At 38.4% G+C, this 25,358-nt stretch overlaps 1 protein-coding gene across 2 annotated transcripts in view; it reads left to right on the forward strand.

Annotated features, from left to right (window-relative positions):
- The window catches only part of utp20 (UTP20 small subunit processome component), a 154,666-nt gene extending 132,625 nt beyond the window's left edge, over positions 1-22,041 (forward strand). For both annotated transcript variants that reach the window (XM_051928458.1, XM_051928462.1), the window contains exons 51-62: positions 2,585-2,695; positions 6,505-6,584; positions 6,977-7,046; positions 8,494-8,676; positions 10,356-10,487; positions 11,087-11,219; positions 12,001-12,197; positions 13,629-13,700; positions 19,768-20,025; positions 21,290-21,416; positions 21,514-21,659; positions 21,751-22,041. In XM_051928458.1, the coding sequence (XP_051784418.1) occupies positions 2,585-2,695; positions 6,505-6,584; positions 6,977-7,046; positions 8,494-8,676; positions 10,356-10,487; positions 11,087-11,219; positions 12,001-12,197; positions 13,629-13,700; positions 19,768-20,025; positions 21,290-21,416; positions 21,514-21,659; positions 21,751-21,906 (1,665 nt within the window). In that variant the 3' untranslated portion in view covers positions 21,907-22,041. The remainder of the gene's footprint in view (positions 1-2,584; positions 2,696-6,504; positions 6,585-6,976; positions 7,047-8,493; positions 8,677-10,355; positions 10,488-11,086; positions 11,220-12,000; positions 12,198-13,628; positions 13,701-19,767; positions 20,026-21,289; positions 21,417-21,513; positions 21,660-21,750) is intronic.
- The last annotated feature ends 3,317 nt before the right edge of the window (positions 22,042-25,358 follow it).

The following is a 25,358-nucleotide window of genomic DNA, read 5'->3' on the forward strand; positions in this document are numbered from 1 at the left end:
AGTCCCAATGATGCCAAGGTCAGAAAGGGTGGCAAAGAGGATCTTGTGTTTGACCTTGTCAAAGGCAAAGGAGAGATCTAGCAGGATAAGTACAGATGTACAGGTTGGTGCCTTTGACATTCTGTAACAAATAAACAACGGTGAGTTGAGCTGTCTCCATGGAGGGATCCTTCTTGAATTCTGACTGATTAGGATTGAGCAGTCTGTTCTATTCTGTTCTCTTCTGCTGGTTAGAGACAGCATGTTATACATTTTTAGATAGAAAGGAAAGGAGAGAGGCAGGTCTGTAATTACCTACTTGAGATGGGTCAAGAGTGGACTTCTTGACGAGAGGAGTTAACTAGGGTCTGCTTGAACAGTGTGGAATAAGTGCCTGTGCTAAGTGAAGTGTTGATGACGTGTAATTGCAGACATGAGTGAGGGAGAGAGAGTCTGTATGAGATGTTAGAGTACTGGGTTAAGTAGACAGGTAGTGGGAAGTCTGGAGAGGAGTATGGAAACATCACTGGTGGATAAAGGGGGAAAAAGAGAATGTTGTAATATGTTCAGTAGGGAGCAGGCTGCCTGGCTGGGGTGATGAGAATTGACTACTGATGACAGCCACCGCTTCCTGAAAAAAGGTGGCAAAGTCATGAACAGTCATGGAGGTTGATAAAGAAGGTGAGAGGTGAAATTGTATTTTCAAAGAAACTTACCTTCGTACTGGTAGTAGGAGAAAAGGAAGATAGAAGAGATTAATACTTATCCGTATCAACCTGGGCCTTTGACTTCCTGCATTTCCTTTCAGCTGTCTTAAGCTCTGTCCATAGACTGCGTATAGCTCAAGAAAGCCAGGTGCAGGCGAGTCATTATACTAAATATATGAATATGAAAGCGTTATACAGTAATCCCTCGCTATATCGCGCTTCGCCTTTCGCGGCTTCACTCCATCGCGGATTTTATATGTAAACATATTTAAATATATATCGTGGATTTTTCGCTGCTTCGCGGGTTTCTGCGGACAATGGGTCTTTTAATTTCTGGTACATGCTTCCTCAGTTGGTTTGCCCAGTTGATTTCATACAAGGGACGCTATTGGCAGATGGCTGAGAAGCTACCCAGCTTACTTTTCTCTGTCTCTTGCGCTGACTTTCTCTGATCCTGACGTAGGGGGATTGAGCAGGGGGGCTGTTCGCACACCTAGACGATATGGACGCTCGTCTAAAAATGCTGAAAGATTATCTTCACGTTGTGATCTTTTGTGCAGCTGCTTCCTGAAACGACATGCTGCACGGAGCTTCGCATACTTAAAAGCTCGAAGGGCACGTATTGATTTTTGATTGAAAAACAAACTCTGTCTCACTTTGTCTGCTCCTGACGGAGGGGGTGTGAGCTGCCGCCTTCAACAGCTTTGTGCCGCGGTGCTTCACATACTTAAAAGAAAAACAGCCCTATTGATTTGTTTGCTTTTCTCTCTATCTCTGTGACAGTCACTGCTCCTGACAAGCACTCCTTTGAAGAGGAAGATATGTTTGCATTCTTTTAATTGTGAGATGGAACTGTCATCTCTGTCTTGTCATGGAGCACAGTTTAAACTTTTGAAAAAGAGACAAATGTTTGTTTGCAGTGTTTGAATAAAGTTCATGTCTCTCTACAACCTCCTGTGTTTCTGCGCAAATCTGTGACCCAAGCATGACAATATAAAAATAACCATATAAACATATGGTTTCTACTTCGCGGATTTTCTTATTTCGCGGGTGGCTCTGGAACGCAACCCCCGCGATGGAGGAGGGATTACTGTACACTAATAAAATAAGATGCCTTTACATTAACTGCCCACAGGTAAAGGTGTACTCAAAATTAGGACATGCATGAATGCTTAATGTGAACATTCTTTGTGTGCATGCATTAATGGTGTCAAAAGTTTACAATTAACAACACTAATAGTTCTGCAAATTAGATTTCATCCGGTTGATTACTACCTTTCACAATGCTGCTAGGATGGGCACTACAGTAGAACAAGAAGGTTCAGAAAATAGATGAATGTGTACACTAAAATTTGTCTCTTGTTGTCATACACGCAGAGGTTTAACTTAGAGTTCCAAAAAAAAATCTTAGATGTTCACTGGCAAAACAGTATAGTTTATTAAAAATTCCTTTTTTTTTCTTTCTTTTTTTTCCTAATACATTGTGTCTGAAATTGGCTGAGTTTACTAGTTTAATTCAAACATACTTCTATTATTATAAACATTCATACATACTATTATAATTCTTTTATACATTCAAACATACATACTATTTTAATTCTTATAATCTCTTGTTGTTTAGCTAATTAAGTTGAATAAAATTATTTTTTTTATTAGTATGCACAATGAAATTAATGACCATTGCTACTTAATCTGTTAACTTTGCAGTAATACTTAACTACATTGTGTAGATGACATACTTGAATGAACATAGTAGTCTTTGAAAGGCTGCAAAGGTTAGTGATAGTCTAGAATTTGTTGACCCTCTGCATGTTGGGTTAAAAAAACTATTGTAGTGTCTTGTTTTCAAACAATGAATACTTTTACTTTCTTATATAACATGTCCTAATCTTTTCCAGGCTATTGTTTCTAAAAAATTAATTGTTCCTGAAATGGAAGATGTCATGAAAAAAGTGTCTAAACTTTCCATAACAGGACCAAGTGACCTAATTCGGGTTCAGTGTCGACAGGTGAGTTTTCTTTTAATGAATCTGAACTCAATTTTTTTATTTTGTTTTTCCTGGAAACTTATTTTTCCATTGTTCATTTTTGCAAATATAACAAATTAAAATTTTAATATAGTGATGTACAAATTCTGTGCGTACCTGCATGTGACACTGTATTAATCTTCTTGATGTGGGAGAAAAAGAGGAGTACTGAATAAAAACCTTAACAAATACAATTCAGACAGTGAGTGGGTTAAGATCAGACCCCAGCACTTGAGAACTTTGTAGTAGAGGCATCAACCAAATCATCACCGTGCTACCTAAGGTGAAGGTGTTCCTTAGCAAGATCATATATGTCAAAACAATGAACATTGTTGCAGGGCAGCTTGAGTCAGTCCCAGCAGTTACTGGGCAAAAGGCAGGACCAACACCTGGATAGGGTTCTAGTCCACTGCAGAGTAAACACACACAAGGACCAATTTAACAACATTAATTCACCTAAGCTGCATGTCTTTGGACTGTGGAAAGTAACTGTAGTAGCACCCAGAGGAACTCCCCTCTGACAAAGGGAGAACATGCAATCTCTCTGCAGGGATCACCTGGGACATGAATCCCTGTTTCCTTATTGCAAGGCAGCAATGCTATCACTGTGCCACAACAAATTTATAAAATAATCAGCAGTGCCCATTCCTAATGGTAAGAGCATTGACATTATCTTTTTCCCCCAATCAGTAATCTACCACTGGTAACTACAGTGTTCAAGAATAATTGTTTTAGAAATGTACAAGAATATTGTATGTACAGTATATACGTGACTATATGTGTGTGTGTATATCTTCTTCTTTTTCTTTCGGCTGCTCGCGTTAGGGGTTGCCACAGCGGATCATCTTCTTCCATATCTTTCTGTCCTCTGCATCTTGTTCTGTTACACCCCCCACCTGCATGTCCTCTCTCACCACATCAGTAAACCTTCGCTTAGGCCTTCTTCTTTTCCTCTTCCCTGGCAGATCTATCCTTGGCATCCTTCTCCCAATATACCCAGCATCTCTCCTCTGCACATGTCCAAACCAATGCAATCTCGCCTGTCTGACTTTGTCTCCTAACCGTCCAACTTGAGCTGACCCTCTAATGTACTGTCCATCCTCGTCACACCCAGTGCGGCTCTTAGCATCTTTAATTCTGCCACCTCCAGCTCTGTCTCCTGCTTTCTGGTCATTGCCACCGTCTACAAGCAATATAACATAGCTGGTCTCACTGCCGTCCTGTAGACCTTCCCTTTCACTCTTGCTGATACCCGTCTGTCACAAATTACTCCTGACACTCTTCTCCACCCATTCCACCCTGCCTGCACTCTCTTTTTCACCTCTCTTCCACAATCCCCATTACTCTGTACTGTTGATCCCAAGTATTTAAACTCATCCACCTTTGCCAACTCTACTCTCTGCATCCTCACCATTCCACTGACCTCCCTCTCATTTACACACAGCAAACATCATAGTCCACGGGGACTCCTGTCTAAACTCGTCTGTCAACCTGTCCATCACCATTGCAAATAAGAGAGGGCTCACAGCCAATCCCCGATGTAATCCCACCTCCAACTTGAATGCATCCGTCACTCCTACCGCAGACCTTACCACTGTCACACTTCCCTCATACATATCCTGTACAACTCTTACGTACTTCTCTGCCACTCCCGACTTCCTCATACAATAAATACCACAGCTCCTCTCGAGGCACCCTGTCATATGCTTTCTCCAGGTCCACAAAGACACAATGCAACTCCTTCTGGCCTTCTCTAACTTCTCCATCAACATCCTCAGAGCAAACATTGCATCTGTGGTGCTCTTTCTTGGCATGAAACCATACTGCTGCTCACTAATCATCACCTCACTTCTTAACCTAGCTTCCACTACTCTTTCCCATAACTTCATGCTGTGGCTCATAAATTTTATTCCCCTGTAATTACTGCAGTCCTGCACATCCCCCTTATTCTTAAATATCGGCACCAGTACACTTCTCCACTCCTCAGGCATCCTCTCACTTTCCAAGATTCCATTAAACAATCTGGCTAAAAACTCCGCTGCCATCTCTTCTAAACACCTCCATGGTTCAATAGGTATGTCATCTACACCAATGGCCTTTCCATTTTTCATCCTCTTCATAGCTGTCCTTACTTCCTCCTTGCTAATCTGTTGCACTTCCTGATTCACTATCTTCACATCATCCATCCTCTTCTCTCTCTCTTGTTCTCTTCATTCATCAGCCTCTCAAAGTACTTTTTCCATCTGCTCAACACACTCTCCTCACTTGTGAGTACGTTTCCATCTTTATCCTTTATCACCCTAACCTGCTGCACATCTTTCCCAGCTCGGTCCCTCTGTCTAGCCAATCGGTACAGGTCCTTTTCTCCCTCCTTAGTGTCCAACCTCTCATACAACTCATCATACACCTTTTCCTTAGCCTTCACCACCTCTCTCTTCACCTTGCGCCTTATCTCCTTGTACTCCTGTCTACTTTCTGCATCTCTCTGACTATCCCACTTCTTCTTTGCCATCCTCTTCCTCTGTATACTCTCCTGTACTTCCCCATTCCACCACCAGGTTTCCTTTTCCTCCTTCCTCTTTCCAGATGTCACGCCAAGCATCCTTCTTGCTGTCACCCTTACTACATCTGCTGTAGTTTCCCACTATCTGGTAACTCTTCAGTGCCACCCAGTGCCCATCTCACTTCCTCCCTTTACTCAACCTTGCAGTCTTTTTCAACTTTTTCAACCTTTTTCAACTTCCACCATTTAAGCCTTGGCTCTGCCCTCACTCTCTTCCTCTTCTTGATCTCCAACGTCATCCTACAGACCACCATCCTATGCTGCTTAACTACACTTTCCCCTGCCACCACTTTGCAGTCTTCAATCTCCTTCAGATCAGATCTTCTGCATAGGATGTAATTTACCTGTGTGCATCTTCTTCCACTCTTGTACGTAACCCTATGTCCCTCCCTCTTCTTAAAATATGTATTCACCACAGCCATGTCCATCCTTTTGGCAAAATCCACTATCATCTGACCCTCTTCATTCCTCTCCTTGACACCATACCTACCCATCACCTTCTCGTCTCCACTGTTCCCTTCACCAACATGTCCATTGAAATCCGCTCCAATCACCACTTTCTGTCCCTTGGGTACACTTTCCATCACTTCATCCATCTCACTCCAGAAATCTTCTTCCTCATTCATCACACACCCAACTTGTGGTGCATATGCACTAACAACATTCATCATCACACCTCCAATTTCCAGCTTCATAATCATTACTCTATCTGACACTCTTTTCACCTCCAGAACACTCTTGACATACTGTTCCTTCAGAATAACTCCTACCCAATTTCTCAACCCATCCACACCATGATAGAACAATTTGAATCCACCTCCAATCCACCTGGCCTTATTCCCCTTTCATTTAGTCTCTTGCACGCACAATATATCAACCTTCCTTCTCTCCATCATATCTGCTAACTCTCTCCCCTTACCAGTCATACTGCCAACATTCAAAGTTCCTACCCTCAGCTCTACTTTCTTTACCTTCCTCCTGTCCTCCAGCCTCCGGACACGACCCTCCCCTCTTCTTCTCCTTCTTCTTCTTCGGCCAACAGTAGCCCAATTTTCGCCAGCACCCATTTACAGGCTAACAGTACTGGGGAGGGTTATGTCAGGAAGGACATCCGGTGTAAAATTTTGCCAAATCAATATGCAGACAGCAATGTGTGTGTATATATAATGTAGTAGTTTATGTTACTAAATATGTACGTGATTTTTTTTTTTTGTTTTTTCCTGCCTAGATTTATATGAGGTACATCCTAGATTATCCCTTGGGGAAGAAACTGCGAGCACATTTAGAATTCATAGTTTCCCAGCTAAGGTAAATAAAGTATGGAAAAGTTTTATATAATTTATATTAATTTTATTCTTTTTCTATTTTGCCAGTGTTCTGTAGCTTGATACAGTTCAACTGAGTTTTCCAGAACTACTCTACTTTTTCTGTTATGATGGAAGTGATTTTTCTGATCATATACAGTATGTTCATATTTAATGTGATATAAGATTTAAGAAAATCTATTTTCTGAATTTTAATTTTCTGTATAATAATATAGTTCATGAACAGGTTAACCAAATTACTTTTAATTTGTTCCTCATTCTACCATGAACACACACCTACAGTAGTAGGCATAGTGCATTAAGTATTGAATAAACACTTTTCAGTGTGAAAACTGTCAGTGTATTTCTCTAATTAAATACATTTTTTATATCCAGCTATGAATATGAAACTGGAAGAGAATCAGCACTAGAACTATTAACCAGCATTTTTCAAACCTTTCCTCAGGTATGTATAATGTTTTTGTTTACTATACCTTTTTAATGTGTTTTGACAGATATCTGAAAGTTGAACTTTCTTAATAAAGTAGATATAGCTTATATCCCATCATAGTGAATGCCGAAGTAACAAAATTTTCAGAATAACAAATACTTTTTCTTGGTCCGAACAATCATCTTTTTAAACAAATTTCATTTTAACGAAATGTGAATTTCTGTATGACAATTTTTTTTTGACCAAAAATGGCCACTGAAGATGATAATGCGATGCAAAAAATACACTTTCTGTACTGTATCTCGGGAAACCTGCAATAAGCTATCTCAAAGAAAGTGCTGGTATGTTGCAAAATTTCCGGTCTCAGGCAGTCTCGGTGGGGCACAGCGAAAGTGTAGGTGCAACAACATACACAGAATCGAATTCTGAGTCTGTGCTCCATCTAGCAATGAAATGGGTAGTTGTGTTGTGTGCGGATAGTGTACAGTTCAAGTTTCATAACGGTTCTCAAAGTTATTTGAGATGAACAAAAAAAGTGGGAAATGGTGTCCATTTATGCTGAAAGAAAAATTAACAATCCTGGAAAAAGATGATTCCGAAAAAAAAAAAAAAAGATGTGGTGAAAGCATTTGGAATCGTACCTTCATTGTCATCTAATGTCTCATTTTCTTCTATGTTATCATTCCTGTATTGCTGTTTTAAAAAAAAATTAAAATAAAAGAAACGGCTAACGTCTCATTTTGAAATAAAATATTTTTGCAGTTTAAGAAGCACTTTTTTTATACAGCCAGCTATTGTCAAGCTTTGGTCAAAGTCCTGCATGAGAGACAGGAAGGTGGGTCCAGATTTTCAAGAAAAATGCAGGTACTTTATTACTGTATAGAGATGGAAGGCATAGTCTTAAGACTTCATTCAAAATAGGAGATGTTACTTCAGCACTCAAGCACATGAGATTGGAATCGCGACATGGCCGAGTTTCCTGCTTTAGCTCCCATCTTCAGATTAGAAGAACACGAACAACTCAGAATCACTGCTATGGCAGATGTGGTCTGGAGAAGGGATATCGGGAGAGTGTAAGGAAGAACATGTCAAAACCCTGGTGTTACTTGTTCTAAATGTTGTGTGACAAGCATGTTACGCGGTAAACTTGATCTTGTAGAGGACAACCAATTACTTCTTTGTTCTTGGTTTGCAGTTTACCAAACCCAGAAAAGCAGCTATGGAGCTGTCCTTGTTCCACTGCCATTAGATACGACGAATCATCGGCGAACCCAGTTACAAGAGTATACATATTTTTACCCATATTTGTTTTAACAGAATTTCTGTGTTAATAAAATATTTTTATGGTCCCATGAGTTTTGTTACAACGGGTTTCCATCTGTATAAATATTCTATTTTTTAAGCATGAGAGTCTTCATAATCAACATTAAGCTGAACTAAGGTTTATATTCTGCTGTTTTAGACTCTGCTACATGAATATTATGGCTTGTTCTTTATTCCACTGTCACTTATAATGGTAAATGACGACTCACCAAAGTGTAAAAAGATGGCAGCACTATCAACAAAGTCACTCCTGGAAAAAGTCGGTTCGGAACATCAAGATGCTATGTATGAAATAGTAAAGTCATGGCTTGACAGCGAAAAGGTAAACCTAAATTATAAATGGATTAAAATAAACACTGCAATATTTATTTATTTGGTAATGATGAAGTTTTTGTAAAATATTGAGGTCATACAGGTTGGTATCATTATACCTGACATTTTTATTAATGACTTCTCCAGGTTGGCTTGTTTTTTTTTGTTTTTTTTTCCAGTGAATAATGACAAAGTAAAATCTGTTCTGTGTTTGTCACCTGAGATTAGATTTATATAATCATCATGAGGACTAGATGATTGTTGGGTACATCCAGATAAGTATTTCTGAGAAAGGGTTTCCTTTCCTTTTCAAAGTACTTTGGTTGCGTGGTCACTCACAAACACGTACTAAATATGTGTTGTTAATGACATCTTTCAGCCCAACTAGGTCTTTTTTAGGTACGTGCTAACATTCCCAATCAATCTGTTGTATTGCCCTTCTTATTTTGCCACATAAATACTGTCTAATTCTCACCTCTAGGTAAGTTTTTAATGAATCAGTTTCTTATGCATTCTGTGCTCCTGGCCATTCAATTCCCTTGCTGGCTTCAGTTGTGGGCTTATGGGTTACCTCTAAACCTTAGTGACCATTTAGCAATGCTGCCTTCAACTTAGATACTACTTCTATTCTTCATCATTTACCAGACCAAAGAAGCATGGTTGCCTCTCCTTGCTTTTCCTGCTTTCTGCCCCAAACTCTGTAAAACGCACCACACATTTTTACACTTCTGATCCCTGTCCTTTAAATTACATGGTTTTTAAACTCCTAAAGTGCCATGGAATCATGACAGAATAGGAGAGTGGTCATGCTGGTAAGGATTTCATAAAGTGGTCTATATTATACAAGTCAGCCATTCAGTTTGTACAGTATTATTGGCTTCAGGAAACTCAACTCTCACAGAACCTTTAAAACACTTTGTTTTCAAACAATCTTCCAAATGGCACTGTCTCTAAAGTAATTAACTGGTTCCAAAATGCATCCTTCCACTGCATGCCTCCAATTGTCCTACGGCACACATTGCAATCCTTTTCTGTAGCAAGTGTTACCCATAGTCTCCATATCACTTGCATTTACCCCCAGCATTACCAGCAAATTCACATCATTAGACAAAGATGTTAAAATGAGCAAGAAGCTTTTTTTATTGTTTTTTCATTAATTTTTTAACTTCATATGAACACATTCATAGTAATGTAATGTTTATTGCATTTTAACAGCATTATGTTTTAACATTCTATACAGTGCATACAGTATAGTATCTACTAATGGGACAGAATGGAACTTACATGGCTACCGGTATTTTCATGTTTTCACTTGAACTAGTGATTGGCATCAGTTGTACCACCACCATTGTTGTCAATTAATCTTTATTACAGAGCTCTGTTGTCTTTAATTCATAGCTATACTACACAGATGTTACATGAAATTTCTTTCAGCAGAAATTGTGATCTGATGGCAACTGTACATATAAAGTTCTTGATCATCATGTCATTGTAAACATGAAGTACAGTATAGACCACTGTTCAAGAAAAATATTCAAATGTTTTTAACTATTCAAATTTGTTTTCTCCCTTGAAGTAGCAGTAGTAATTTTTGCACTGGGAAATGCAATAAGGAGACTGCCATTAAAGAACCTGAAATGTTTTGCAAGGAGAAACTCTTTACTGTTCCGTCTCCCCATTAATATGCAGGTTCCTCACAGAAGATTGGGAGCCCAGGCTTGTGGCCTTTTTGTGGAATTAGAAGGTGTGTGTTTTGAGAGACGTCTTCAATCACTTCTCCCATTAATTGAGAGAGAAATTGACCCTTCAAAATTTGAAGATGTAAGCAGTTTTATTCTTTGAGTCATTATGTAGTTTGTGAACCGCTTGTTACATATTTTAGCATGTAGTGAATTTGAGTAATCTGATTATGCATGACAGAGGTAATGGTAATGGTTAGTTTTCGATTTACCCATCAAACTCCCAAATTTAATGAAAAGCTGTTACGTTTTGTTTTGTTTTTTGTTTTTTCTCACCAGAATTATGTGTGCACGCTGGACAACAGTAAAATGTTCTTTTAACCCAGTCCATAGCAGTTTTTGAAATGTTATAAAAGACTGCCTTTGTAGCTTAGCTAAAGCATGACAAAAGGAAACAACCATTTATTAAAATATTATTAAATGGTTAACGTGATTTCTGTAGTGATGTGCATAATACATTGCATCTCTTTAAAGGTGCTTTATTAGAAACTTTTACCACTTGTTTATTCCATAATGGAGCTATTATTGAAATTATTAAACAAACTAATGGCATTACTAAATATTATCCAGGCCAATACATTCTGAAATGTATTCTGTAACCAAAATTAACTTACCATAACAAATGGTCATTGGTCAGATTTTTCACCTTTACATTTTATTACCAAAATATTTACTTTTCAGATTGATGATGAAGTTAAGGAAAAAGCCGCTGACAGACTTCTGGTTGTTCTGTTAACTTTGATTACAAAACTAATAAGAGAGTGCAACCTTTTGCAGCTGTCTAAGCACGATGTAACATTTGATAACATTTTGCGTAAGTTTCTGTTATTTTCTTTGCAGTACTTGGTTTATTATTGCATGTGAATTGCTTTATTTAATTAGTTATAAATATGTGAAGTGCTGCTTTTCATGAACATGATTTTAATATCTCTATAATCTGAACCACTTTCATACTAAGCAAGCTTTAGAGTTCAGTGCTTTCCTGTTTGTGTCCCCACACAAATACTCACACACCACACAGTGCTTTTGTTTTAAAAATATGTGAGATTTAGCTTCCTCCTGCAAAAAAAAAGTAAAATGCAACTTCATGTAATAATTTTCTGATATTTATAAAATGGTTTTAATTAATAGCATTTATTCTCACAAGGGATTCCAAGTCAAAGTGTGGCTACTGTTGCTTGTAGGAATTAGTCTCAGAAAGGCTTTGTGGTTATATAAAATAGAAAGACGACACTGAAATGCTAGATGCCAGTGCTGGATCTGAAATAATCATTGGCCTTTAATATTTAGCTCAAAAAATGGTCATTCCCTCATAAAGGGGGGGCAGCAGTAATTCTTGTCTTTCATATTTTAGCTTAGATGATGCTCAGTTTCACATCAGTATATCTGCTTTGACCTTACTATTAAAACACACACAAAGATTGCAGTCAAGATGCCATATGAATATAAAATGAAAGGAATTTCTAAAATAAGAAGTAAAAAGATAAAGTTAAAGGTTTGGGTGTTATAAGGCATATAGGATTGTAATGCGCATATTCTTCATCAATTTTACAGTTTTAAAAATCTATATTTTAATTGTTTGTTTGTTTGTTTAGGGCACATTCATTCTCATTTGTGGTTTCCCCACACCTGGGTATGGTTGACTGCATCACAGATTTTTGGTTTGCTGTTTGCTGCACACAATCCGGAAGAACTAGTTAAAAAGCACAGTGAATACCAGTCAAATTCAAGTAAGAAGATGGCAAGTGAACTGCCAGCAACACAGTTCTTACTGCATGATTTGGAAAAAAAGGTAAGAAATACTTAAACATCTATGAAAACAATAAAGTCACATCAAAGCCATTTTGGACCTAAATTTAGTGTTTCAGCAGAAATGAATTACTTTTCAGATTGTACATATATACATAATTATCAGCATCTCTGTATGTTTGAGGTTGTGTTGATCAAATAAAGTTGATTTTGCCCGTTGTAAGTGATTAAGGAAAGAAAAAACACATCCACATTCAAGTCAGTGTTTTTCTCCCCACTGCATCATAAACATTATCATATTTACTTTCTAACTAATGAAAGCATCCTATCAGGATCAAGTTATACTACTTATGACTGAGGAACATGCTGAAGGCAAAAAAAGAAATTTGGGATACAAACTAGACTACATCTTTTAGTAAACTGATAAAAATAACTAAAAACCGCACCCAGTGCCCAAATAAGGGAGGCCATATATTTGGTCTGTCAAACTTGAGGGTTCAGATTCAAATGACACCCTGTTCTGAGGGGAGGCCCAACTTGGAGTGATGTAGGCAGGACTAGGCTTCCTCGACAACCTTCTTGTCAGGACTGTGGTGGAAAGAGAAGATGTGTTTAGCGACACCAGCCCCTGTCATTCCGTAGTAGAAGTGCTTACCTCCCCAGAGCCAGGAAGGTAGCTTCCAGGCGCACATGCATGACATACTGTATTTATGTATTAATTTCAGACCACAGTGAAATGTTCATATGACTTTAGATGCTTTGGAACTACAGTTAGCATGAATATCTTCTAGAAAAACACCAGTTGCTAACCTCAGCCTCAGTTGATTTGTTTGCAGTTTTAAAATTTGCTTTGAAATTCGGATACATCCGTCAAAAAAGAATGTATTACTGCTGTTACATACACTCATGTACCAAAATCTACCACCTAAATGATTACTGTCACTGGTTCTGTAGAAGGTATTGCAAGAACCGTTTAAACCCATGAGAAGCACATTCCTAAACACCAGCCACACCACTCTGTCTTTTGATGACTGTGACATCAGTAAAAATATAGATAGACTCACTGTATACATGGATTAAGAGCTTTTATTTTTTAACTTTATGCCTATAGTCCACTGGTCTAAACTGAGATTAGTGTCTTGATGTTTTTGAGTTAATTATATAGTCAGTCTTGATTTTGATTTTACAGTTTGTGAAAAAGGCCAACATACTTGTTATAACATCAACTATAAAAGTGAAATTACATACACTATTGATAGATGCACTGTGTGCATATGGCCATGTTCTTCTGGTCTAAAGCAAGATTAGGGATTTTTCTTGATGTATTTGTTTGGTTATATAATCAATTTTAAACTTGAGTTTTCAGTTTATGAAAAGATGTTATTCTAGTTATTTAATCTGTTTATTTCTTTCCCTCTGTATAGTAGTAAAACAAAATATTAATTTTGGTTTTGATCCTTTTGTATATTTTCAGATTAAAGAAATGGCACTAGCTTTTTGCCATCAACTGCAGTCTAAATTTTTGGATCAGTCTTCAGGAGAGCAGGTTGGTACACTAACCTTAGCAAACGTTTCACTGCCTTGTCCAAATTACCATGTTTTTCGCTCCTTAAGACGCACTTAGGTTTAGAGGAGGAAAACAAGAAAAAAAATATGCTGAACTAAATGGTGTACTAATATATTTAATAAAATATAGCAGAATAATATTTCAACCATGTAAAGTCATCAGCGGTATTAAGAACCATCATCACTGTCATTAACAAATGAAGAGAGACTTTAAGGTTCAAGCACTCTTCTAGTTTTCTGGAAACCCCAAGAACTCCTCATCGCTAGTGTCAGAATGTATGAAGCTCAGTTGCTCACAATTACTTTGCAGGTGCACGTACCTATCATCACGCGGCTTAACCTGTCCAAAGCCACCAGGGGACAAAGCACGTTTGGACCAGTGCTCCCTGAAGTCTAGTCCCATCTCTATCTGTGATGCCACAAAGCCCTTCATCTCGTCTTTTGTTGTGGGTTTCCACTTTGAAAAACGAGAATGTGGTGCGAGCACAGCCTGTGATTCAAAAATTTGCTCTGCATACCTGTTTGTCTCGTCTGACAGTAGCTGAAAGGCAGCTTCAGGAAAGAACAGCCTGAAGTAGTCCAGCGGCTGGTAATCTGTCGTGTCCAACAGCAAGCCATGCTGTCTTGTGAAGTCCGGTAGCCAGTTTGGCTCCCATGGATCAATGTCTAGGTATTCCTCCCACATGAACCTTGCCATAGGTGCATCGGCTGCGCAAATGCACTCAGCTGGGGCGCCTGGTGTTCGATCAGCTGATGCCAGTTCTTCACTCTCTTGCTCGATCTCCTGATCACTCTCAACAAAATCAGATTCTGAAAAATCAGAGTCCGACTCAGTGATAATGTGCAAAACATCGTCTGCTGAGTATTTTGTTTTCTGCACTTGCTTCGCTCCCTCATGAGATGTCGATGCCATCTTGCCTTTGTTTACATTTGTTTACATTTCGTATCTCATGCACACGCAAGGATTAGATGCCGAGTCAATGAGTCTAACATTCCTCCAAGCACAGAGGGAATGCCTGTAACGTAACAGTGAGTTTTGTCGCCATTACCAGCTGATTGTTGCCCTCTACCCCTGGATGTTGACTTTTGTAAGGTAATACACATCACAGTCTGTGACGCAATATTTGCTCCATAAGACGCACAAATATTTCCACCCTTCTTTTGGGGGGATAAAAAAGTGCGTCGTCTGGAGCAAAAATATGGTAATCTTTAATCTCTTTATTTATTAATCATAAGTAAGACTCTTGACTTGGAAACTTAGAATATCGCATTTTGTGGCCTAGCATCTTCTGAGATTATTTTTTCTTGTTTCTCTTTTAATACTTCACAATAGCAAATTTGAAATTCAAATTTTTTCTCACTGGATTAGTAATTTACCTTGATTATGAATTGGTCTTCAGTGGACTTAAAATATAAACAGTGCATTTAAAATACATCATGTATTGGTACACTTTAGGTACTGCAAAAATGCATCTAATTATCCATTTACCATTATGTAAAAAGACTTTGATAAAATTTTCTTTTGGTGCTAATAATGCTTACAAAGCGTCAGAAAAGTTGGTATTCGTGTCTGCAATGTGGCCTACTAAAATAACTTGACTTTGGAATGGCCAGAGTTGGCTTAAGTGAGGTATATTTCTCTTGATATTGCATACTTCATCATACTACAAGGCCGGTGAATCCTTCATATTCATAAGTAATTTTACCAGCATATGTTAATTTGCCACGCTGCAAAGAGATGAATAACCACTTTATTAATTCTGTATAAGCGCAATTATAACCAGAAGAATCCTTTACCAGTCATGAGGATGCTACAATTCACACTGCCACGAAGATGGTGTTTATTTATTTATTTTTTTATGGGGAGGGGAAACACACCCTGCCTTGGACTGACTCGCACACAGAGACTTCTGACTCCTGTCTCTGTCTAGTCAGATCCCATTTAAAGGTCCCGCTATCCCCTGTACCCTCTGAATATGTCTAATTTTACATAGCGCCACTACAAGCCTTTGTTTAAAGGTAATTTTGCTGTTTTTCAAGTCGAAGTTATTTCTTCAAAAACATGCTATATGTGCATTTACCACCCGAAACTAAGTTCCAAAGTTAAGTGCTTTCTATAAAGTTAAAAAATAATAATAATAATAATAAACCTTTCCTACTCTGGTCCTTTACAATGGAGAATATGGGGCATGGAAGAAAAGTTTAAAAATGTACCAAATATGTCCATTTTTCAAGTAATTCAGCTGTCGATATTTTTGTTAATTTGTGGAATGCGATTAACTTTAGAACACAATTTTGCCCAGCAAATGCATATATAACATGTTTGTGAAGAAATAACTTTGACTTGAAAAATACCAATTTTATCCTCTAAAGTTTTGTTACATAATAGTAAATGAGTAATGGGTGCATTTTTGCATACATAAAGTGTTATCAGTACATTTCAAGTAAAAGGCTGCTGTATTTATTTGTTAAGGTTAAAATGCATGGAAGAAGTCATGGCTACTTAATTTCTTTCCAGTTGAAGTTTGTTTTCATGAGAATACGTACAGTGTGATTCTTATCAATGTTGTCTCTCACAGGCTAGAGACAGTAGTCATAATTAGCAATCAGTTGAAAAACCATTAAAGCCAAAGTATTATGATTTTTGGGTGAAATGCAGGTTTTTTATTGTAGACTGGCTATGGAACAACCTTTCCTTAACTGGGAGAGTAGCGTAATTAGCAGCAGTAGAATAGAGGAAACATGCATGCAGGACAGTAGGCTTAGTAAGCTTTAATTTTCAGACATTATTCCAAAAACTAGTGTCATAAACCATAGCAAATAGAAAGTAACAATTCACACTTAAACCTAGAAACATCTAGAAAACCTAAATATCTCCCCATATTTTGTGCATAACACCTAAAGTTGTTTTACATTTACTTCATTAGGCAAATGATTTTGTTTGGAAAACTGACAACAGCCATTCCATATTAACACTGTGGAATATTTTCTCAAAGTCCAGAAGCAACAAATACAAAGGTGATATATACTCCACACACAGCTCCAAGACTATCCCCATACGTTAATTTGGTGTATACAGGGACAATTATCTTTAAAATATGCTGTTCTCTTCTAATATTCTGGTTGGTGCCATTTCTGAACCTGTTGATTATGACCTTTGAGAAGATCTTCTTTGGCACTGACAGAAGATTGGTACCTCTCCAGTTTCACAGTTGATTAGGTCACCATTCTTGGGCCTTTAGTGAAGAATCCTTTCTTTTCTTCATCAGGCATCTGTTACTTCTCCCGTATTTTGTTAGACAATAGGGTGGGGGAGGAGAGAAAATGTCATTGAAGGGTCATCTTTGTGAACATGTGGTGCCTCTTCCTCCTGCTTTGCCACTCTTCAACTCTTAGAGGGCTTTGATAATCTCTGAACGTGTTGGAGGGTTCATATTGATCCTCAAAATCTCCCAATCTGTGGTTTCTACCCATATAGCAACATCAGTCTCGCTTGTCTGGTTCACTACTGTCTTGGTGTGTTCTCTTCACCTGTTGAGATGATCCTCCAACATTTGGCAAAAGTTCATTTTCTGTGCTTCTGATAGTTTTTTTGGAAGGCACCATTTATTGGTCAGTTGTATCATGATCTTGTATGGCTCATAATTCTTCTACATCTCTGTTGCTTCCAGCACCTTCCTTGCCAGTTCTTCTGTCTATCTTCTCTTATCCCTTCACAGGCTCATTTAGTCATATCCCTGGCTCACCTTTTGAAGCCTGCTCTTATTGGCCCATCTGAGAGAGGTTGCTGGTTAATTATTGGGCTTCTCTTAGCAGACTTGTTATACAGGGACACCCATTATTTTGTGTGCCTTACCTTCTTGCTCATGCCCTGAATGTAACAGTGGATTCTCAGTATTTATAGGAAACTCTCCTTTCTCATGTCTCCTTATTTAACTGAAACCAAGAATCTCGATATTGTACCTCTGTCTTTCTGCAGCTACCTGGCATAGTCTGCCTTGTTCGTACAGTACATGGTCCTGACATTCCAGCAAACTGCAAAAAATGTCCCAGTTTCTTGTTCTTTTGTCAAAGCTGAAGGCCATTGTCATTTGATTATTCATATTTTTATAGCTGATTCTTGTATAAATTAAATATAAGATGTGTGGGTTATAGGCCCTTAGCCCCAGAGCCTGTTAATAAGAGACACCATTTAAGAGTAAAGGTAAGCCCTTCAGGATGCACTTATTTAATGACAGTACACCATCACCATGCCACAACACCACATAGGTCATATTTAATTAGACTGATCCCCCAGTGACAGAGCCCATCCCTACTCCAGGCTTGTCTCTAGACTGCTTATTGGGTATTTATCCTCTATCCACCACCCACAAACAGGGTCACGCAGGGTGCTTTAGAAAGGGGAAAGTCTGTAATTTTTACATTTCTAAATAAAAGTAGCACAGTGGCACTTTGGGTACCGTTGTTACCTCCCATCTCAGGAGGCCACAGTTCTATTCCTGTCCTGGTCATGGTCACAATCTGTGTAGTGTTTACATGTTCTCTCCACACTCAGTGTGTTGTGGTTTTTGTTTGGTTGGAGTTTCACAAAATGTGCATGTTTGAAATTGGTGACTTCTAATTTGCCTGTTACAACTAAGCATGGGTATGTGTGGCAGGCTGAGATCCCATTCTGAGCTGATTCCTTCTTTGCTGCTTATGTTCCATGGTTAGGCTATATAATGGAAAAAGCCAAACTGAAAAATATAATTGGATAGGACTGTAATAATTTGGCCAGTTTCACCTTTATACAATAATTTTACGGATAGTTATATTTTGATTGATTACAATGTTTTGTTTTTTGCGTAACCTAGACAATCTTTAGATGATGATTTGGAAAAGGAGAAAAATTTGACATTTCCAGATACAGTGGACCCTTGACTTACGAACTCAATTCGTTTGCGAGGGCTGGTTGTAACTCAAGTTGGTTGTAAGTCAAGACTATTTTTCCCATAAGAAATAATGGAAATGCCCTTAATGCGTTCCAAACTGCCCATGGCAACACTTACTTAACTTTTTTTAATAGAAAAGGGTTGTATAATGTGCATAATTTACCAGAAACACCAATAACTTTTCTAATGTACTAACCAAAAAGTTATAAAAAGTGCCTAGCCTACCAGAAACAACAATTTCATACTGTGCTCACCTTTTAAGTTGACATCTTTGGCTTGCAGGAAGGGAGGAGGAGGAGAATGAAATGGAAGGTGGTTATTGTTTGGAAGGAGTTTCCTTATACAGATCTTTTCTTTGTAAAATTGTCGAGATAGTGGATTTCAACATGCTGTACGTATTAGCGAGATCGGTCACACAAACACCACTCTCATATTTCTGCATAATTTCCTTCTTCGTTTCGATTGTGATCACTTTATTTACCTTCGTTACCTTCGCTTCCTTCCTTAGCAATTATCGAAATAAATTATATAAATCACTGCGCTGACCGAAATTACGTCCACAAACACATGTATCTGGGCTCCGACTGACGCTTACAAATGCTTTTGGCTGTTTGTTTACAATCGCACAAGCGGATACACGTGACTGCATTCGGGTCGTAACGCAAGATGTTGGTCGTAATTCAAAACAAAAATTTTGGTCGTAAAGCAAGTTGTTCACATGTCAGGCCGGTCGTATATCAAGGGTCGACTGTATAATTATTTGTGAAAAAAAGAATTGGCTTTTTTCCTAATACTTTGTCTTCATTGAGAATAATATAATTTGAAAGTCCTGGATTTCTTCTCCAGGATCATGAATGGTATGAAGCACACTAACAAACACTTTTAAGAAATGTGGAGCCAGTTTAGCTCTGCCTGGTAAACTAGAAATGTGTCTTTGGACGGTGGGAGGAAAGTAGGCTTTCTCATAGAAACACTGAGGCTGGTATTTTATCCTTGTTTTCCAGACAGAAGAAGCCTTCATAGTGCATATTAGAATCTGCAGCTCAATATAAATCCGATTGTGTGTGTTAAATCCGTCAGTAATTTGCTCACAAATTATTTTTGTTTTGTGAACAGGTCATCAGAAACTTGCTCTTTGTTGCAAAAGTTCTTTATCTACTGAACCCTGAATTAGAAGAACAGGACACTAACAGTGTTACTACACATGAGAATGAAGAGATACACCCGGAAGAAGGAGTAAATCAGCAAAACGAAACGAGTTCAAAACCTGTGGCAGAAGAGAATGACCAGCCTGCTTCACTAAGGTGGCTCATGAACAAGCTTTCTTACTTGGCAAAGGTGGAGGCAGCCCACAGTCCTAAAGTGCCTTTAAAGGTAATCATCTGAAAGTGCTTGTTACTTGACTTGGCATTGAGTATTGTGCTTTTCAGGGCCCTTTGAATATTAATAGATTGACTTAAAAGCAAGTTTTTAAAAGAAATGTATGACACGGGCGACTTTTATTGTCACTAAAGCTACATTGTCAAAACCGAAGCTCCGTAGGGATCTTCAGAATGTTGTGGTGTTCGAACTTTTGTTCACTCAACTCAGTTCAACAACAAAAAAAAAAATTACCATATACTATTTTGCTGATTAGGAAAACTGCAGCGCCAATGACTGTTTTCTAATGGATGTCGGTTATTGTGGCCTGCAATAGACTGGCACCCTGCGCAGCATTGGTTCATGGGCCACTCTTGTTTCTGCCGCTATATGACACTATTTAACAGAGCAGGTTTGGAAAAGGGGTGGCCAGATGGATCAGAAACAGTTGTGGTTTCCTCTTTTGCATTACTTGATATAAAAAGGCATGCCGTTTGGTAACAACTCAGTAAAACACCCTTCAGTCTTGATTATCCAAAACTGATCTTCTACTGAATTTATTATCTTTATAGTACCATTTTTCAATTTAACAAAATATATTCTTTAAACACTTAAAGAAATTGTTTCTTAAAACATCATCTAGTACTCCAGTAAAAGTACTCCAAAAATGTGAATAAACATAAAATTCCTACTGCTCAGTAGACATGGACTAAGATCACTTCAAACAGATGACTGATGTATTCAAGCCATTAAGGGGGTCATGCTCCGGTATTTCATTTCAAAACCCCAAACTTATTGAACTTGTCCTGTTTATGACTGCAGTTTCATGGCCAGTAGTCCTGCCTGGCAATGTGTGCTGACTACTTACAGAGCAGTCTAACACTTCAGTGAGTTGAAAAATTAGGGTGAGTTATAACATTTTATTCAGCATTCACGTTTTGGAAGAAAGCATTAAAATGACCACTAAATGACATTCATCTTACAATAATATTTCAAAAACGTTTTGATCCAAGCCAAAAGTGGATGAAACCGAAAACATCTGATGGTAAACGTGCATTGGCCCCAAGACTAAAACTAACACCAGTTTTCAGTTAGTTGCTAAGTAGAAGTATTTCAAGATTTCTTTGTATCTGGAAGAGTATTTAAAAATGTAAATATAAGTATTGCCTTTTGAGTGCACCTAGAAAGATTGAAGTCATTTAGGTATAGTAGGTGAACGTCCAGCTAGTGCCCCTTTAATTTGCTCCTCCTAAATTATAACTTTTGCTTCCTGTTTCAGAGAACCTGCATTTTCAAGTTTCTTGGAGCAATTGCAGTTGATCTTGGAAAGGACAAAGTAAAGCCTTACCTGACCGCAATCATTGCACCCCTTTATAGGGAGCTCAACAGTACTTACGCTGAACAAGGTGAGTGCGCATCTTACAATTGACTAAGCGGGTTTCAAAATAAACTCTCGAGCTGTTGCTGTTCCTTCTTTGATTAAGATGTTGCATATTTTTGTAGATCCAACTTTGAAAAACCTTTCCCAAGAAATAATTGAGCTTTTGAAGAAGATTGTTGGCCTTGAGATTTTCTCCTTGGCATTTGCTGCGGTTCAGAAACAAGCCAGCCAGAAAAGAGCAGTCAGAAAACAGCAAAAAGCTACAGAGGTAACCACATCTTTCACAATCCTCCTTAATTTGTTTTAAGATTGTTATTTGGACACTCTGATGAAATTACTTCCTTTTGTTGCCCCTCTAGGCAGTTGCTAACCCTGCAGTTGCTGCACAGAAAAAATTAAAGAAACATAAAAATAAAATCAATGCCAAAAAACGAAAAATTGAGTTCCTGCGTCCTGGATACAAAGCTAAGAGGTTGAAAAGTCCTGCATTGAAGGATCTGGCCATGGTGGAGTGAAGTGCAGGTCACTTGGAGCAGTGCACGTGTGTATGGCCATTACTACTGTGACCATCGCTTTTAACACAGAAATATTTAATGTACAGCTGAAAAACAAGTATCAAGATTTTGTATTAAACTGTGGTTTATAAATCATATTGTAAACTGTGTGTTTAATTATATATATATATATATATATATATATATATATATATATATATATATATATGTGTGTGTGTGTGTGTTACGGCCAAAACCCGAAATTGGCCAAAGCGGGAAATGTCCGGCCAAATCGGAAAATGGCCAATGTCCGATCTTTTCCTCGATTCCGGGATTTGGCCAGCCAGTTTGCGAAATGGCATGGGGCGATCTGCCAAAGTTGGAAGGAAAAAGGCATGAGCAGCAATTTGTTGCGCCCTTAGTAGTGCAATTGCGTTGAGTGTAGCCTTGGCGGCTCATGTTCAGAAAGCGGACGCCACTTGGTTGTTTCACAATAATTAAGATCAGGTATAATGTGAGATTGGAGAAAGTAAGATAATAAAAAAAATTTAAGTGTCACATTTTTGAATGGGTGTATAAGTCAGGATCTGATTTTATGATTGATTTTTTGGGTTTCAAGACCCGACTTATATGTAAGTATATGTGGTATATATATATTTATTGATATATATATCTCCATAATTATCATTCAGTCCCTCTCATCTAACTCATCCCTGTGTGCATGTACCTTTCTTGCATATCTTACAGGACTCATGCAATCCTATTTGAAAAACCCTTTTCTGAACTCAGCTACACTTAAGACTTGCTTAACCTCCTGCTATTTCAAATCACTAAAGACCACCATTCATTAATGATCTTTTGTATCTTTTAATAAAGGATCTTTTTTCCTTTTACAGTAATCCCTCCTCCATCGCGGGGGTTGCATTCCAGAACCCCCGTGAAAGGTGAGAATCCGTGAAGTAGAAACCATATGTTTATATGGTTATTTTTATATATTTTAAGCCCTTATAAACTCTCCCACACTATTATAAACATTTCACACACAATTATACAGCATAAACCCTTTGTATTCTCTTAGATATTAGGTAAGATTCATTGAAATTATGTATGTAAACACAGTTTATATACAGTAAAACCTAAATATTATTTTAAATATATCGAGCGTCTCCGATATCACATATGTTACAGCCATTACGACAGACTGGCCACCAGCAATAAATACGTACAATGCAAGAAAAATTGTATACAGTAAAATGTGTGTACAGTGACGCTAAACTATGTACATGTAATAAGTACTGTACGTAAATAATTAATTATGGTTACTCACCAACAATGACACGACGACTTGTCTGATAACGATGAGTTTAATTTTACTGCACTACAAAGGATAGCGTTACAGCTCTTCTAAAGGAGCCTCTTCAGGCGATTGTGTAGCACCGCCGTTGTTCTTCTTCCATCACTCTTCAATCCAAATCCCTAAAACAGATTCCATCCAGACTACTGCCTTATCACATCCACTTGCAACTCGTTTTGGGCCCTGGTTAGAGGACACTGCGGCCGTAGATCTTATATGCTTTTCCTCCTTTTTAAATAAAAAGAATCGTGGACTCATTGATGCCGTAATGGTGTCCTGCAGCGGTGTAGCTGTTCCCTTCCTTCAACATATCCAAAACTTTTACCTTTTCTGCAATCATTTGCATCTTCTGTTGGCGCTTGGACACGGCCCCTGAAGCAGTAGCAGGAGCACGTTAATGCTGAATGAGTGAGATGAGACTTCCTGGTTAATTGCAGCACTCCGTCGCTGAGCCAATCAGCACACAGGAACTTAACTGCGTGCTCTGATTGAGTAGCTTCTCAGCCATCCACCAATAGCGTCGCTTGTATGAAATTAACTGGGCAAACCAACTGAGGAAGCATGTACCAGAAGTAAAAAGACCCATTGTCCGCAGAAACCCACGAAGCAGCGAAAAATCCACGTTATATATTTAGATATGCTTACATATAAAAGCCGCGAAAGTCGCAGCGCGATATAGCGAGGGATTACTGTATTTCCTTCTTGAAGCCCTAATATTTTTCAGTCCAGATCTCCAGCTGTCTCTCTGCCATCTTATTATGAATGAACATCATCTTACTTCTTCCAAGTCCACTTTCTGATTCTCCATTCAATTTTTCTGTAAGCATTGTTCTTGATACTATTACCCTTTCAACCTCCACTACTGTCAGCAAACCTGTGTGTGCAAACTGGACAACTCCTTATTTAGTAAAAACAAATTTTTCATTGATCCAGACCAGTCACTTCTTTCTTCTCCATATCCTCAACATCGACTCTTGATCATTAAGCTAGGTAACTCAATATCTTGCTCAAGTTTTTGTTTCCTCTTAGCTGGATTACGGGAGCTCAATACTGATAGAGATTAGATAACAGTAATAAGAGCCTATAAGTCGTCTAAAATGCTACTGTCCAACTGCTGCATTCTTTTGCCCGTTTCAGCTATACCTCTTCACGACTTCACTCTTACGATTGACTATAAACTGTCACCTTGATCCAGTTTAAAACTTTTGTCTTGATTAACAGTTCCCTGTACCCTGTACCACTCTGTTCCTCTGTATCTCCATTCTCTGGTCTCTTCCAAAACTCTTAATTCTGCTTTGGCCTAACCAATGATTCTGTATTTTTTTGCCAGGCAAACTAAAATCTATCAGTACTTCATCTCATGTAGTGGACTTCTTGTTGACTAATGAACTAGTTCCAATCAAATGATGGTAATCACACACCTCTTCACAAAGTACCCTGGGGCCTATTAGGTGGTATTTGAATGTTGTGTGACTCCATAGTCCGAGTAAGCCCAAAGTTCCATGAGCCAACCATGTAGACTCCTCCTTAACAAGACAGGGTTGAAGATTTAGTGCAATTCCAGTTAAGCGAGATAAATCTAGGTATAGTAAGTCTCTGCAATGGCCACTGGACCATTAGATGTGGAATGATCTGGTGCTTGTGTGGGAAAGGGAAGAATAGCAGCCTGATACAGCTGGACTCCCCTCTCGCACAGCACTGGCTCTCAACCTTATGGGTTTCCTCTCCGCTTCATTGGTGTTTCCCAGCATGACAGGCCCTAGGTTGGTGTTGTGGATACCCACAGGTTCCTCAGCTAGCTGCTGTACAGTTGGAGTGTTTCAGGTGATGAGTGTGCTTCCTTAAAGCAACTTCTGGTTGCAACAAGAAAAGAACTTTAACCTAATAAACACCACAGATTCTGTGCTAAAAAGGGTATCACTTGTCGTGGATGATGGAGATACTTACAGGCATGCGATTAGAGGAATGTCTGCTTGATGTGGACCCAGATGGATTCACATGCTAGCCTTTGGTTCTCCTGTTACAAACACAAGATTGCCCCTAAAGTTACTGGGTACCCAAGGTTAGTGATCAACTTGTGTTATGTCATCTGATCTGAAGCTGCATGTTCTGGACATTT

The sequence above is a fragment of the Erpetoichthys calabaricus genome, chromosome 1, assembly GCF_900747795.2.
Source record: "Erpetoichthys calabaricus chromosome 1, fErpCal1.3, whole genome shotgun sequence".
Taxonomy (NCBI): Eukaryota; Metazoa; Chordata; class Cladistia; order Polypteriformes; family Polypteridae; genus Erpetoichthys; species Erpetoichthys calabaricus.